This window comes from Apiospora kogelbergensis (assembly GCF_038363985.1).
Source record: "Apiospora kogelbergensis strain CBS 113332 chromosome Unknown utg000009l_segment0_segment0, whole genome shotgun sequence".
In the NCBI taxonomy this organism is placed as follows: domain Eukaryota; kingdom Fungi; phylum Ascomycota; class Sordariomycetes; order Amphisphaeriales; family Apiosporaceae; genus Apiospora; species Apiospora kogelbergensis.
In genome coordinates, this window is record NW_027117426.1 from 3018571 (window position 1) to 3032802 (window position 14232).

At 54.6% G+C, this 14232-nt stretch overlaps 6 protein-coding genes across 6 annotated transcripts; 4 read left to right on the top strand and 2 right to left on the bottom strand.

The window, feature by feature from the left end:
• Window positions 1–897: 897 nt before the first annotated feature.
• On the top strand, window positions 898–2721 carry PG998_014055 (uncharacterized protein; the record flags this gene model as incomplete). The annotated part of the gene is made up of 1 exon (XM_066880871.1): window positions 898–2721. One exon carries the CDS (start codon window positions 898–900, stop codon window positions 2719–2721), a length of 1824 nt encoding a protein of 607 aa, XP_066725010.1.
• A 1200-nt stretch (window positions 2722–3921) lies between these two features.
• Window positions 3922–5655, top strand: PG998_014056 (uncharacterized protein; the record flags this gene model as incomplete). The annotated part of the gene is made up of 3 exons (XM_066880872.1): window positions 3922–4376; window positions 4494–5047; window positions 5468–5655. The coding sequence occupies 3 exons, from the start codon at window positions 3922–3924 to the stop codon at window positions 5653–5655; spliced, it is 1197 nt and encodes a 398-aa protein (XP_066725011.1).
• A 98-nt stretch (window positions 5656–5753) lies between these two features.
• PG998_014057 (Bclgd1) lies at window positions 5754–7216 on the bottom strand (the record flags this gene model as incomplete). The annotated part of the gene is made up of 2 exons (XM_066880873.1): window positions 5754–6956; window positions 7061–7216. The coding sequence occupies 2 exons, from the start codon at window positions 7214–7216 to the stop codon at window positions 5754–5756; spliced, it is 1359 nt and encodes a 452-aa protein (XP_066725012.1).
• Window positions 7217–8403: 1187 nt separating this feature from the next.
• Window positions 8404–8913, bottom strand: PG998_014058 (uncharacterized protein; the record flags this gene model as incomplete). The annotated part of the gene is made up of 1 exon (XM_066880874.1): window positions 8404–8913. One exon carries the CDS (start codon window positions 8911–8913, stop codon window positions 8404–8406), a length of 510 nt encoding a protein of 169 aa, XP_066725013.1.
• A 1894-nt stretch (window positions 8914–10807) lies between these two features.
• PG998_014059 (uncharacterized protein) lies at window positions 10808–12220 on the top strand (the record flags this gene model as incomplete). The annotated part of the gene is made up of 1 exon (XM_066880875.1): window positions 10808–12220. One exon carries the CDS (start codon window positions 10808–10810, stop codon window positions 12218–12220), a length of 1413 nt encoding a protein of 470 aa, XP_066725014.1.
• A 579-nt stretch (window positions 12221–12799) lies between these two features.
• Window positions 12800–14100, top strand: PG998_014060 (chromosomal organization and DNA repair protein; the record flags this gene model as incomplete). The annotated part of the gene is made up of 2 exons (XM_066880876.1): window positions 12800–13768; window positions 13873–14100. 2 exons carry the CDS (start codon window positions 12800–12802, stop codon window positions 14098–14100), a joined length of 1197 nt encoding a protein of 398 aa, XP_066725015.1.
• Between the last annotated feature and the right edge of the window lie 132 nt (window positions 14101–14232).

Sequence of the window (14232 nt, forward strand, 5' to 3'; positions counted from 1 at the left end):
CCCTATTGGACAGCCTCGAGTTCATGCGCGAAGGGTTTCAGGGGCCTGTACTCCCCTTTGTTGAATTCCGTAGCGAGCATGATCAGACACTGCAATTGCACTTTTGTTATGTTGTCGGAGCGCACCTACGCCCGCCTGCTAATGTCGGCAGCTTCCAGGATGGCTCCAGTTGTCAAACAGCCTAGAACCACGCACCACGCTCATGAGACGATTTAGGTTGGCCGACGCCAGATGACTCGAGGATGTTGGAGACTGGCGGGAAACCCAAATGCGCATCCCAATCCCATCATGAGATGGAATTGGATCTGGGAGGTTTCGACAGGCTTTGACAAGTCTAGCAAGTCTCGACAAGTCTCGACAATGACACATGCATAATCCGGGGTGTCTGCCGACATGCAGCTAGTGAGGCGATTAGCGTGCTCTTGGCACGACATACTTTTGCATCTTGCCGAGCATGGAATCCACAATCCCGCATCATTCAAGCAACGGGGCAAATTCGTGGTTGGAGTACTTGCTCCCTGGGATTTTTTGCCATGTGAGACGCGACAAGCACCCCTTCGTACCCAAAACGAAACCTGATCGCCTGACCCTGTGTATTGCAGATACTATCCTGCTTTTCCCCCAACAAACTGACTTGGCTATTGATTGAAGGGACACGATACTTGCGACGCTTCTAAGAGCCTTCGTAATCGACTCAGCTCGTTGCGCAGACTCCTCAGTTGGGGCCGATAAGGTTGGTCACTTCTTTAGCTTCAGTGGCATTGGGAGACACCGTCATCCACCAGGGGGAGGACTACAAATCTTGGCTTCAGTAATCGACTCGAATCCTCCCAGGCAACCTCGATACCGGCTCAGCCAGAAAGACTTAGCATTTTGGTGAGCAGGTTGTGCGGCAATATGCCAGGTAACAGCAGTCGCAGCAGCCCGTCGCCCGATGACTTCTCCCTGTCGTTGCGCCGCCGGCACATACCAACACTCACCACGAGCTCGTCATGTTCTTCCTTCCAAGAGATGCCTCGTACTAGGAAACTCCGAATGCTGGTCGCTGCCAACGGGCCGCGCGATGTAGCATACGCCCAGGCCATTGCCGTTCGGCTTTTGAAAGACACCCAGATCGAAACACGCGCCCTCGTCGATGAAGTTCCCACCCGCCTCACACACGACATCATCGTCATGGAGAACCGAAGCTTAGCGACTCTAGCCATCGATGCGGACCAGAGAACACGGGAGGCGATAGAGTCGGCAAGACAGAACTCGTACGAATTGGTGGACTGGGCAGACATTCTGGTTCTGGCTCCGATCGACGCCGACCATTTGGCCAAGATGATGAGCGGAATTGCCGATACGTTGTTGCTCGAAATTCTACGAGCTTGGGATGTCTCCAAGAAGATTCTTTTAGTACCAGGCATGTCAATACAAATGTGGGAGAACCCCATGACGAAGAAGCAACTGAGCAAGATCAAGAGGAAGTGGACCTGGGTGAAGGTGATGTCGCCGATTCTCTGGCAATACGAAAAAGCTACGCCCTTGAAACGTATGGTCTCCTGGGATGGCTTTAATGACCTCGTTGGTATCATCAAAAACCAAGCAGAACTCCTGAGCCTCGGCCACGACGTCGAAGTCGCGGCGCAGCAAGCACTGCACACCTCACAGCGCAATCGGGTAGCCACGGCGCTTCCCCCGGAGATCTGGACCCTCATATTTGACTATGTTGGTGACTGGGAGCTGGCCCAGGCACTTGGTGTTTACACAAGCCTCAAACCACCAAATGAATGGCGAACCGATCGGACTCATCTTACCGACCCTGTCGAAATCTACATGAACGAGCTCGAGTGGCTGATCTTGTCCTGTCCTGGGTCCGCTGCCATTTGTAACAAACTGTCTCAGGCGCCTAAAGGCCTAACCTACATATCGGGTTTGGCAGTCAAGCTCATCATCAAATTCTCCCAGACCGAGGTGTTGACTTACCTCGAGACAAACTTGAACAAAGAGGCCTTCTGGACGTCTTTCAGCTCCAAACTTCTTCCCAACAAGGCGTCCGGAGTCTATGGGAGAATCGATATTCTTGATTGGTGGAACACGTCTCCATCGTTCCTCAACAAAGAGTATGACGTCGAGGCACTGGACAATGCCTCTCGGATGGGGTACATACATGTGCTCGACTGGTGGCGAGACTCCGGCCTGAAGTTGAAGTACAGCGACGCAGCATTGGAGTCCGCTTCTGCCCGCGGCCACCTCTTGGTTCTCGAATGGTGGCGTGACCTTGCTCTGCATGATGACAACATTGTCCTGAAACCAGGTCGCAGCCTGTTGCAAGCTGCCCAGTCGGGCCAAACTGCAGTACTCCGATGGTGGGAATCATCGGGCATCGCTGTCGGACATGGAGAGGGTGTCTGCAAGATTGCAAGCGCGCACGGCCATACTGCCATACTGGACACCTGGCGGGAGCTCAAGGGTGATAAGCTCTCCTTCGACGCCTATGTCTTGGTTGCTCCGACCCGACAGGGACACGTCGACGTCCTCGAGTGGTGGAAGGAGTACGCCCATGGCGAACAGGCTGGTGATGGCAGGACGCACCGAGTCGAGTACAAGACCTGCGACATTGAAGAGGCGCTGGAAGACGCCATTGGCGACCCCAGACCGGTCCGAGTCTGGTGGGCCAGGAACGGCTTGAATCTCGGCCTGGGCACAAGCGAGTGGATGAAGACAAAACTGCTATAGTACTCAGATCGGAACATGAGAGCAGTGGCTTTCCGATCATGTATCTAGTTCGGCAGATGCTAAATAGAAGCCAATTGGAATTCTCGCACACTATCCAGTATTGCTGGCAAGTCCATTCTGGCGAAGCAGTCTCACTTGAGAACTACAACATTTCCACTAGCTTGTGGGGTGGCTGATTGCCGAAAAGCTGTATCACATCCGTTTGGGTTGAGGGAAGCGATCGAGAAGGTCAGACGCAGCACAAATATGAACCAGGTTTAAAATATGAATCAGGTTTACCGAGGATAATCATGTCTTTGAACTGTGTCGCTGCTACTCGGGTATCGTCCCAAACGACTGGGTGCATTGATACATCACGAGGAAGAAGACTCCATGTCGATGTTTTCGGCGATTGGTGCTACTTGAGACTACTAACTCGGACAATAAACCATCATTGATCTGCACCCACAGCTTGTTATCTCCTTGTCTGCTTTGCCATTCAGATATGCTGCTTGAAGTACTTGTGAAATGCATAGCATGCCCGGATAGTCTAGCACGGTCACATCAGGCATGATATACGTGTGTGACAAACCATTCGCTTGCAGGGCTGACTCTGGGCCGATTTTATGCATTCAATTTCATCAGTAAATATATCAACAAGTTGGCGGGCGGGTCCCTAAGCTTCGACTGCTGCTCTTACGCATCTCACATACACTGAGACGCAGGTCGAGCGTTAGATAGTTTATCCATGAGGCATGTAATGCAGAAACGGCACCATATTCCAGTGGCATGTGAGAGAATCTGAATGTTCTCGAGTCTCTTAGCTGCACTGATGATGACATGTGCAGGCAAGCACTGCCGCCGCTGGACTCAGGGGGGTTCCACCTCCAAAATGAAAACTGTCTATAGTCTCTTGACTGCTTTGATACTTATTGTTCATTGTGTGTCTATCTTCCATCACCCAACCTGCCAAAGCTGCAGCTGTAATGGCTTGTAGGCATCGCCTGCCTGATTCAGAATGAGACCAAGGAGCCTCTCTTTCCATTATAAAGGAGTCTCCTTCTCCGATCAACTCTCCCATTCTTCCAGCTTTCTGACACATTCTCTTCCCACATTCCTTGAATCACAACTTGACGCTTCCAGAGCACTCCCGAGACTTCCATAGCACTTTCAAGAACCGGTGCCCACTCTATTCTAATCAACCAGACCCGGGTCACAGCAATGGCAAAGCTTCTCTTCCTTTTTTTCGTCGCCTTGATGGGATTGGCTTTAGGGCTTCCTGTCCTCGAAGCTCGTTCCGCCGCTCCTATCAAGGTTACCAGTCCAGGCACCGTGACCCCTTTCCCACCCCAAAACTTCCAAAACTACGGGTCTCAAAAGGTCCAAGTTGAGTATGGCCCATTCACTGTTAGCAGCCAGGCAAAGAGCCCCAGCGGATATTCTGTGCAAAGCCTGCCAGATGCCCAAAGACCCTGTACCGGATCTTGCTACATCTACAGACAACGCGTTTTTCTCACTTATACCAACGGCACTGCGGCCTATATCAACAGCGGCGCCAAGCTTCTTCGATCGTACATAAGTACCACTGCCCGAATGGACAGTGTCTGCCCTCAGCTATACGAACAATCGTTCATCAGTGCTGACGAGAGACTGCCGTATGACTTGGGCGCCAATGGGTGAGTAATATCTATGTGAATAGCCCCTGGTCTCCTCTTTCCCTCCGCCTCCTCCGCGAACCTACTATCGTATTCCTGTCTTGACCTTGCTTTACTAAATGATTGGCTGGGTATTAGTACTCAAACTGTTGGTTATCTCCTGCCCGACGCCCCTATGAACGTCTATGCCGAGATGATCAACTACAACACCGCCGATGAGCAGTACAACCTGACCCTGGAGTTCGAGTTCGTTCCCGGCACTGCTCCTGGCTTCCATCACCTGACTCCCTATTACCTTGAGAGCTCCGGCATCTGCGGCTCGGGTCTGTTGACTGCGCCCACCCCTACCACGTTTAACACCACCATGCCGAGCCCTTTCACCCTGACCAAGCCGGGCTACGTGTATTCGGTGGGCGGCCACCTAGAGAACGGCGGCATCACGGGCGCACTGACGAGCAACGGCGCCGCGATCTGCTCGGCCCAGGCCAGTTACGGCGGATCGGTACAGTATATCGACTGGACCGGCACGCCTCGGCTCTCATCTATGGGAGTCTGCCGTGCTGTCGGCAACGTCACAGCGGGTGACCAGTGGTCAGTTACCGGCCACTACGACCTGACGCAGCATCCGGCCTTGCCCATTGGTTCAAACAATGCACCGGTTATCGCCGCTTTCGTGGCGTTTGTTGATCATGGTTCTTGAACAGTATCGGAGTCACGATGGAATTAGGAATGTGTGATATCTGGAGGCATACCATCACGGTTTCTACTCAAGCCGATTCCCAACTACTCGACTCCAAAGTCACTTCTCTCTTCTAGAGACAAAATAACAGCAGATAAAGAGATAAAAGAAGCTGTATAGAGGTTGATTGAATCAGTGTGCGTGTCACCACCACAGAAAAACAAGTTTTCGCCTGCTGTTATTGTGATATCCTCTCTGACAAACCTCGACCACCCCGCTCTGGCACTTGCGACAGTCTTGAAATGATCTGCCCAAGACGAATAAGATGACACGCTTCGTAGCGACCCCCTTGAATCAAAATCGATTGCTGCCCTCTGAACTGTATCACTATGAATAAGCAGCTGGGGCTATGAGAACTAACATGGGTATATAGTGGACGTGTATCTCGTAATAATACACGTACGAGATGCCATCGTTGCCTCGCTGAACGACCTCCGCGGTCGCACACCATGGCGAGGTCGCCTCTATGACGAACTCCGCCGAACTGTTGTTACAGGGAAAGCGGCTGTGTATAACCTCGACACAGTCACCACACAGGATGCCATCGTTGCCCTGCAGTAGGAATGACGCCCCCTTCCAAAGACACGGTTTCCCACTCCTTTTTTTTCACACATCCCTCTCACGCCTTACCCTCCTCACTGCTTGAAGAGTGAGGAATTTTAGTACTTCTCACCCTCGAGGATAGGCTTCGCCTCGTCCGTCTTCCACCAACTCACGCCCTCCTTGCCCGGGTATTCGAAGCGGTCCATGCTCTCAGCCTTCATCTCGACGCTGTAGCCAGCCTCCATGGGGGTCTGGTAGTAGCCGTCGCGGATGACGGAGGGGTGGAGGAAGTGCTCGTGCAGGTGGTCGACGTACTCGAGGACGGAGCGCTTGCCGCTGACAACGACGTAGTCGATGGTGCTGAGGTGCTGCGTGTACTCGGGCAGGCCGACGCCGCCTGAGTGGGGGACGATAGGCACGTTGTACTTTTTGGCCAGCAGCAGCACCGCCAGCACCTCGTTGACGCCGCCCATGCGGCACGCATCGATTTGGCACACGTCGATGGCGCCGCACATGAGCAGCTGCTTGAACACGACGCGGTTCTGGCACATCTCGCCCGTCGCCACGCCGATGCCGAACGGCCGCAGCGCGTCCCGCACGGCCTTGTGGCCCAGAATGTCGTCGGGCGACGTCGGCTCCTCGATGAACCAGGGCTTGAAGTCGGCCAGCTCCTTCATGTACGCGATGGCCTCGGGCACGCTCCAGATCTGGTTCGCGTCCACCATGAGCACGTTGCCCTGGTCGTAACCGATCACGTCGCGCGCGATGGTCAAACGCTTGCGGTCCTGCTCCAGGCTGCCGCCAACCTTCAGCTTGAAGTGGCGGTACCCCTTGCTCAGGGTCTCCTGCAGCAGGCCACGCATCTTGTCCTCGCCGTAGCCGAGCCAGCCCGCACTTGTGGTGTAGGCGGGCACGGCGCGGCTCTCGAGAGCGTCGCGCATGCGGTCTTCCTTCTCCCCGTCGGCGGCCGTCTCCTTGAGCAAGGCGATGGCCTCCTCGGGCGTGATGGCGTCCGTGATGTACCGGAAGTCGATGCAGTCAACAAATTGCTCCGGCGTCATGTCCGCTACGATCTTCCACACGGGTTTACCCAGTGACTTGGCCCATAAATCCCAGATGGCGTTGACCACGGCGCCCAAGGCCAGGTGGATCACGCCCTTCTCAGGGCCGATCCACCGCAGCTGGGAGTCGTTGACCAGGTACCGCCATGTCTCGCCCCAGTGCTCGACCAGGGACGACAGGGTCCGCCCCTTGATACGGTCGCCCAGGTGGTTGATGGCGGCGCAGACAATGTCGTTGCCCCGGCCGATGGTGAAGGTCTAGGTCTTGTTAGGCTTGTCTCCCATAGAGGCCTGGCATGGAAAGAGGAAGAGAAACAGAGAAAGAGAAAGGAAGCAAAGGGACCTGTCAAATAACGACTCACCATTCCATGGCCGCTGAATTCGGAATCTGTCTCCAAAATGCAGTATGCGGAGGAGTAGTCGCCGGCCGCGTTCATGGCATCAGAGCCGGTCTTATCCAGGGACGTGGGGAATCGCACGTCCCGGGTAGACCAACCAGTGATAGTGATCTCGGGCATGTTGGGCTATGTATGATGGGACGCTAGTAAGCCACAGATGACGACGAACTGCGCTGGAAGAGATAGCTAATAACAACCAGGGAGAGATGGAAGCCACCCAGGGCGATATAAGAGCGGCCAGTGCCGAATAAATACCCCCAGAAAGCGTGGAGAACATCTTTCAAGTCTTGCCATGCCGTAGGCAAATCTCCCTCGCTTTACCCCCCCGAACACCCCTCATTCCCCATTGCTCATTTTCCCAGGAGGGGTATGCAGTCACGCAGGCGCGCACATACTGCACGTAGGAGGGGCATCCCATCGCGATTCTAGCCCAGCGCCTTTTCTTTCGTGGGGTGATGGTCTGGGGATGTATATTGAGCCGGCTGCTTTCGCAGATCTGCCATTGGTGGGAAAATTACCCCGGATGAGGCGCTCTGCCAAATACGGGGGAACAAGTGGGTAAGCTCGTGGGCCGGCGATGTTGCCAGCGTTGTTCGGCTCCTTAGGCCGTCTTTACACAATGACGAAAATGGCATCTCGAGCCTAAGGAATGTGCAAACAAGCGCGTTGACTTCGTAATGAATCCTTATAGAGACATGCGTGTTACAGTCACGGAGCCCTGCCACCTGCGTCGCGGCTCTGCCCTCGTGGGCGTGGGGGCACCGCCGAACAGAGCTTGCCCCCAAACACATAGTTGCCTCTTGCCTCTAGCGTAGACGACATCTAGGCCAGTCCGAACTAGTACCATTGATTGCGGGTTTCGTAATCTTCTTTTCGCAGGTCACCCAGGTGCTACGTGCCACCTGAGTGTCTGCGTCCGGGTCCAGAGTGCAGGCGGCCAGCCGCGGAGCTGACCAAAGTTGAGAATCACTGCCTGTGTCACCCGCCGCCTCTATTCGAGCACACACTTATGTACCGAGACGCAACCATGAAGATTGGGTGTGAGTTCTGTCTCGTAACAGAACTTGGTAATCGCAACGGCTCAGACGTTGACTTGCAAATGTCTCATGGAATGGGAAGACATTGAATAACATTAAGAAGAACTCTACGCTCCCCTACGGCCTACGACTGACTCTCTACCGTCCCCACATCGTCCACACGGCGATGATAGACACATGGGTTATGCTTACCGAGACAGGTCTGCATTGACCCCCATGCTCACTCGCTCCCGGGGCTCAAGCAGCTTGGGTGTCTTACACATACACCCGTTACTGAGGTCCCAGAAACTTCAGGCAAGCCGTCGCGAAGCAGAGCCAGGAGGGCACATCCACCAGAACTGACCTAACCAAATGAACGTCCAGCCACCGCTTGAGGTCCTTGTTCCCCTCTCCCTTTCCCTCGCCCTCGAACAACGCCTGGACCTTGTACATGATGCTGGGGATGAAGGCGTAGTGGGCGAAGGCGAGGGCGGCGCCGGCCGCGTACCAGCGTCCCGCACCGTTATGGCTGCTGCTGCTGAGTTGCCCGGCACGGTAGTAGTTTGCGACGCCGGTCGCGATGGATAATGGGTAGGCCGTCATGATGATCCAGATGCCCTTGCGGAAAAATGACTTGTAGTAAGAGGGGACAATCTCGTTCGTCCGATCGCGAAGTTGTGGCGCGAGGAAGTTGTCCAGGAAGAGATACTGGTCCACGGAGAACATGACGGCCGCCGTCGATGTGACGAGCGGGGCAACTCCCAGCAGCGTCTTTGGGTCTACGAAACGACCCGATGCCATTGTCTTGGTAGCTTTTATCTTGGAGAGGGACCGTGGTAAGGCGTGTTTCGGCGATAAGGCGCGACTGAGCTGAGCTGTATTTAGTAGAGTTGCAGTAGCATTGGTGACATTCTTTCGTATTAGTAGCAGGCCGTCTTCTTCTTTTCTACTCCCAAGGTACGGCCGGCCCGGCTCCTTGTTTTGAATATATGGCGGCGGTTTCCCCCGCAGCCGTTGGGTACGCCGTATTTTCGGGAATCTCGGACGCAATCGTATGAGAATATGCCCAGAAAACATGCGACAACGTCAGAATAGACAGTGGCCGGAATATCAGAACGCTACTAGGATGGCTAGGTCGGCGTCTATCACAAACGCCAAGTTCAACGGGCATGGTTGATTCAATGGTGTTAAGCACCATCGTCATATGCTGGCACAGCTCCTACAAGGCCCAATCAATTGAGCCTTTTCAGCTGGGCCAAATCGAAAGGTGCGAGAAAATGGATGCAACGGGCGAGGCGCATGCTGCATGCGAAGGACCGGACGAACATCGCACAGCGGTTGCGCGGCAGGCATGTACCGACGGATTGGATGGTTTTTGCCTCGCTGCCTGGCCAGCCACCAAGCCGCCCGGTGAGCAGGTAAGCTTGGCACTTGGGTGCTTACACTGGATGTCGCAACCTCGCATGAGGCCGGCGTTTCTGAGCCTCAAAAAAAAAAAAAAAAAAAAGAAAGAAAGTAACAGTTGGGCTTTCACCTGCTTCGTCGGGGCAAACTCTACTCAATTGCTGTCTCAGGAAGGTCTGGATCCCGCACAGTTCATCCCAATCCGGCCACCCATCTTCCGACACAGTCCCAGAATTGGACAGTCGCCTGGACAGAACTGGCCATGGCAGAAGCATCTCATCTCGTGTTGGCCTGAGTTGGCGGGGGTGGATAAGTCGAAAAATTGAATCTGTCCAGCTGCTGGGCTCTCGGGAATCCAGACCTCTCGTATTGCTCACTAGGCGATACCCATCTGGGTATGACATCAGTGGGCAACATGCAGGTCAGCGGCTTCGAGCAGGGATCCCGGCATGGATCTTGTTCTCACCCCCACTACGGACTGCGCTGTCTCCTGTCAAATCAAGTCGCCGTTTCGCCCAGAAGGTTGTGAGTGTGTGAGGATGAGAATGGACGCTTCGAAAGCCAGTTTCCGCCCCGTCGTACGCCATACGCAATCCTGCCTGCTCTTTGGGTTTTCTGCAGTCAGACACGTCTGCCCCAAGACCGTTGATCCTCCCACACAACACCACCACCACCATCTACACCTCCGGTGACGTGGAGCAACTAAGCAGAAGCTAAATCGTAGTCTGTGCAGAAAAGTCTGGGGCGGCGGGCTTCAAAGTCAATCTAAATCAAGGACCACCAGGGTCTCCGGGCACGCGGCATGTGGTTTTTGCATCTTGGGCCTTGGACGTTGGTCCTGGGGAAAGTCAAGAAACCCAGCCTGTCTAAGAATGGCCATGCCGGGCTCATTGTTCAGTGACCGGGGTGGTCGGGAGCGGCCCCGTGGTAATGCATCAACCCACCATCGACGACCCTCCTTTTGCATTTATAGCTAATGCAGTCAGGCACACCAATAGTCCCGACCATAGCGAATGGGAAATCTTGTTTTCGCATTGGTTCTAAGAGACTCCCCCACGATGGGTCGATTACAACCACGTCATATTTTAAGAACAATTTAGTCCATCCGTATCATATATCTGATTCTGGACGACGCACTGATCGCCTCGCGCATCTTATCGTCTGAGTTTGGGTATCGGGGGTTTCTTAACATCCTCATCCTCTCTTTCATGGGTTTTGTCAACGACAACATCAAGAAACGAAGTGCCATAGCACTCTCTAGTGGACTTATCCACCTCCAGCCATCACAGCAATGGATCCATACCGAGCACCCGTCACCACAAGCATGCCGCCATCTGCTTTGAAGCATTCGGGTAAGAAGCTGAGGCGGAAGCTGCAAAAGATCGGGTCCCAGCAACGCGGCTACTTCACCTCAAACAACTCTACTGCTGAGCCGCTCGTAGAGCACCACGTTCGCTTCGCTGATATCAAGGGCTCGGACACGGCAAGTCGTCAGAGCTACGATGCGAGCTGCAAGAGCTATGGGTCGACTCGACCCGTGCCTCCAAACCAGCCATACCTACCGCTGCCTACGAATCTAAGTGACTCGAAGTGGAGTGATTATGTGCGCAAAAGCTCATATCAAACCCCTGCTGCAAGGCGCATGTCGATACAATGCAGCGATTTGCAACCCCAGACCAGGAAACCTGTCCCAGTGTCTAAGCCACATCACCACCAACCCCAACAGAAGCAGGTAGAAACACCGCCGGCCAGACTACAGCTTGGGATCGAACAGGCGAGGATGAAACTGGCGGAACTGCGGCGGCACTCGGCGGCGGCCATACCAGAGTTCGCCCACCTATCCATCGGCGCCCCCAAGCCCAGGCAGGCCTCTAAGCAGTCGTTCAGTTTCGATACGACATCTGTTCGATCTCCGAGGGCACCGTCCCCAAATCCGGCCGAGTGGGCTGCTACGAGACAAAGGCGTCGCGCCAAGACGCCTGTGCACGCCATCGGCCAGCTCGAGGTGCCACATGAAGGCAAGGGACACCAAAGGGTCCCGAGCGGAGAGCGCATCGCAGACTCCTACAAAGCCTTACTGGAGACGCGATCGTTTGTTTGGAGCGACCAGGGCGGTGACGAGGCTGGTGAACCTGACTGCGGCGATGGAAGGCCCAGTACCCCCGACCGATTCCACACCCCACATATCAGCAGTGCTTCTCCTCAACCCGAAGCGCTGTCGCCGCAATCGTCCATTGGGTCTCCATATTCGTCTGACTCAACATTGGTGGATTCCTCCGACGAGGACGCGATGTATTTCAAACCAGATTCGCCTGCGCCCGTGGCGCCGCTGCGAACCTCCATGGAGAGGCAGCAGAGACAGCAGAGGCAACACTCCCAGGCTCGCTCCCTTCACCCCAGCACGACCGGAAGCCCAAGCCTTCAGATCGCCGTTGACCTTCTGACGAGGGAGCTGTCGTCGGCAGCGCGAGGGATCCCGCTCAAGCCCAGCTCGGAAACGTCAGCCCTGCAAGTCTGGGTCATGATCGAGGCTTACGAGAAGCTGCGGGACCAGGTGTTGGAGAGGCGGATGCCCCGAGAGCAGGAGCGAAGCATGTTGGTCATGTTTGACACATGGCTCGAGTCGCTCCAGAAAATTCATGACGAGATGACAGGGAATGATGGGACAGTGAGCGAGAGTGTCTATGACGACGCTCTAGAGTAAAAGCGTTGGTACTTTCACTCTCTTGAATCTATAATCTCGGAGATGTACGATTGATATGTATGACTTTGATGCGGGTGTTCATCTGGGCCAACGGGTGGGATATACATGTCGGGACGGAATTGGAAAATGCAAAAAGAAAGGCGACATGGGACGCGGGGCAATCGACAACGGCGCTGGGTATGCATTTCTAGGTGTAGGATATTGGGTCGCAGTTTGGCACCGCATGTTTATCATTTGTACTAATGACTCTACCGTAATCTTGCACTTCAATCATTATTCCTATAATAGCTAAATCAATGTATTATGACTAGACCATCTTCCTCACTGACGGTCGTGGTGTGTTGTTGTCGATGGTAATGGTGACGGGTATAACTACCGATAAGGTTCCTTATCTAAATAGCTTCGACAGCCCGACGCGTCCGACGCGTCCGCCAAACTTTCAGTATCAACTGCTCATTTGTCATTCACTGCGACACCACCCCGACGGCCTTTGGCTACTCGTTGTAACTGCGCCTCAACAGCCTACGATTCTCGTAAATATCTGATGCAAGATCCCATCTAATTTGCGAACTGTCCATCATGGCCCCTCCTGGGCGGCGCATTCTTTCCGGCTCTGCTCGTCAACCGCGGCCCAGCACCACACCCTCTTCCGCCCGACAAGATCGCCGATCCGGGCCTCTAGAGATGCCAGAATACGAACCACCGTCGTGCCCGTTGGACGGGCGCTCCCGGCGCAAGATCCTCGATCTCGCGAGCCAGCAGCTCTCGAACAAATACAGCGAGCAGCTCGCCAGCACGTTGAAGCTACTCGAAGAGGGCGTCCGCGACATCAACGACAACTACGCCGACCGTAAGCACAAACTCAAAACCTTTCAAGACAAACGACGCGAGAAGGGCGGCGGGGATGACGACGAGCCGAGCGAGCAGGAGCGCGTGCTCAAGGACGCGGTGCTGAAGCTCCGGGACGTCGTGCCCGAGCTGACGGCAGAAAGCGAGGAGGCCGTGCGTGACGTCATCGACTGGCAGGTCGAGGTAGAGGATGAGAAGACGGCCCTGCGCGAGATTCAGACGCTGCTCGAGGACGAGGCTAGCGCGGCGCAGATCTACCTCGAGGCCAACAACGATGATGACGACCCGCCCGGCGTCAAGGGTGCGCGAACCTTGCTCGCCGAGGTCCGTGAGGCTCAGGCCGAAGATTACAATTCGAAGTCCATGTATCAGAAGTACGGATTGAACAATGACTACATCCACTTCAAGGGAATGTGGCATGATGCGGTGCACAGTCACAGTAAGGAGGAGAAGGCCCCGCCGCTGCCGGATGCGACAAAATGGTTCAGTCAGGACGGGGATGGCGGAGCGGACGACAGTGACGAGGACCTCATTGTGGCAGGAGAAGTCCAGGACTACCGATGCCCGCTCAGCATGGTAGTCATGGAGGAGCCGTACACATCGAAAGTGTGTAAGCACTCTTTCGAAAAGCTGGCCATCATGGAATACCTACCTAGGAATGGTGTGCCCAAGCAATGCCCGTTACCCGGCTGTGATAAGGTAAATTAACCCTGTTCCTTTCCTTTTCTATCTTCTTGGTGGACAAGTTCAAATATACCCTGATCTTCTTCTTTTGTTTGTTACTAACAGAAGATCTACAACAGGACATGCGAAGAAGCGACCTCTATTACGATGATCTCTTGGTACGTCGGATTAAGCGAGCCGCAGCTAGCCAGTCCGGGTCGCAAGATGACGTCGACGAGGATGAGGACGGAGAAGCCGACGAGGAGGGTAACGCCAGCATGCGGTCAACTCCGGAACGCGAGATCAAGTCGGAACAAGGCCGTGACCGTGGCCGCCGCCTTCTAGAAGATATGATGAACGACGATTAGCACCGGCGCGATGTACAGTAAGAGAGAAAGTGTCACGAGATATGTATTACGACCATTGCCTAAGAGGATTAAATGCTGCCGAACCCGTTTCCTGTTGGTGTAACTCCCATCACGGCTGGCGAACAGAATGAA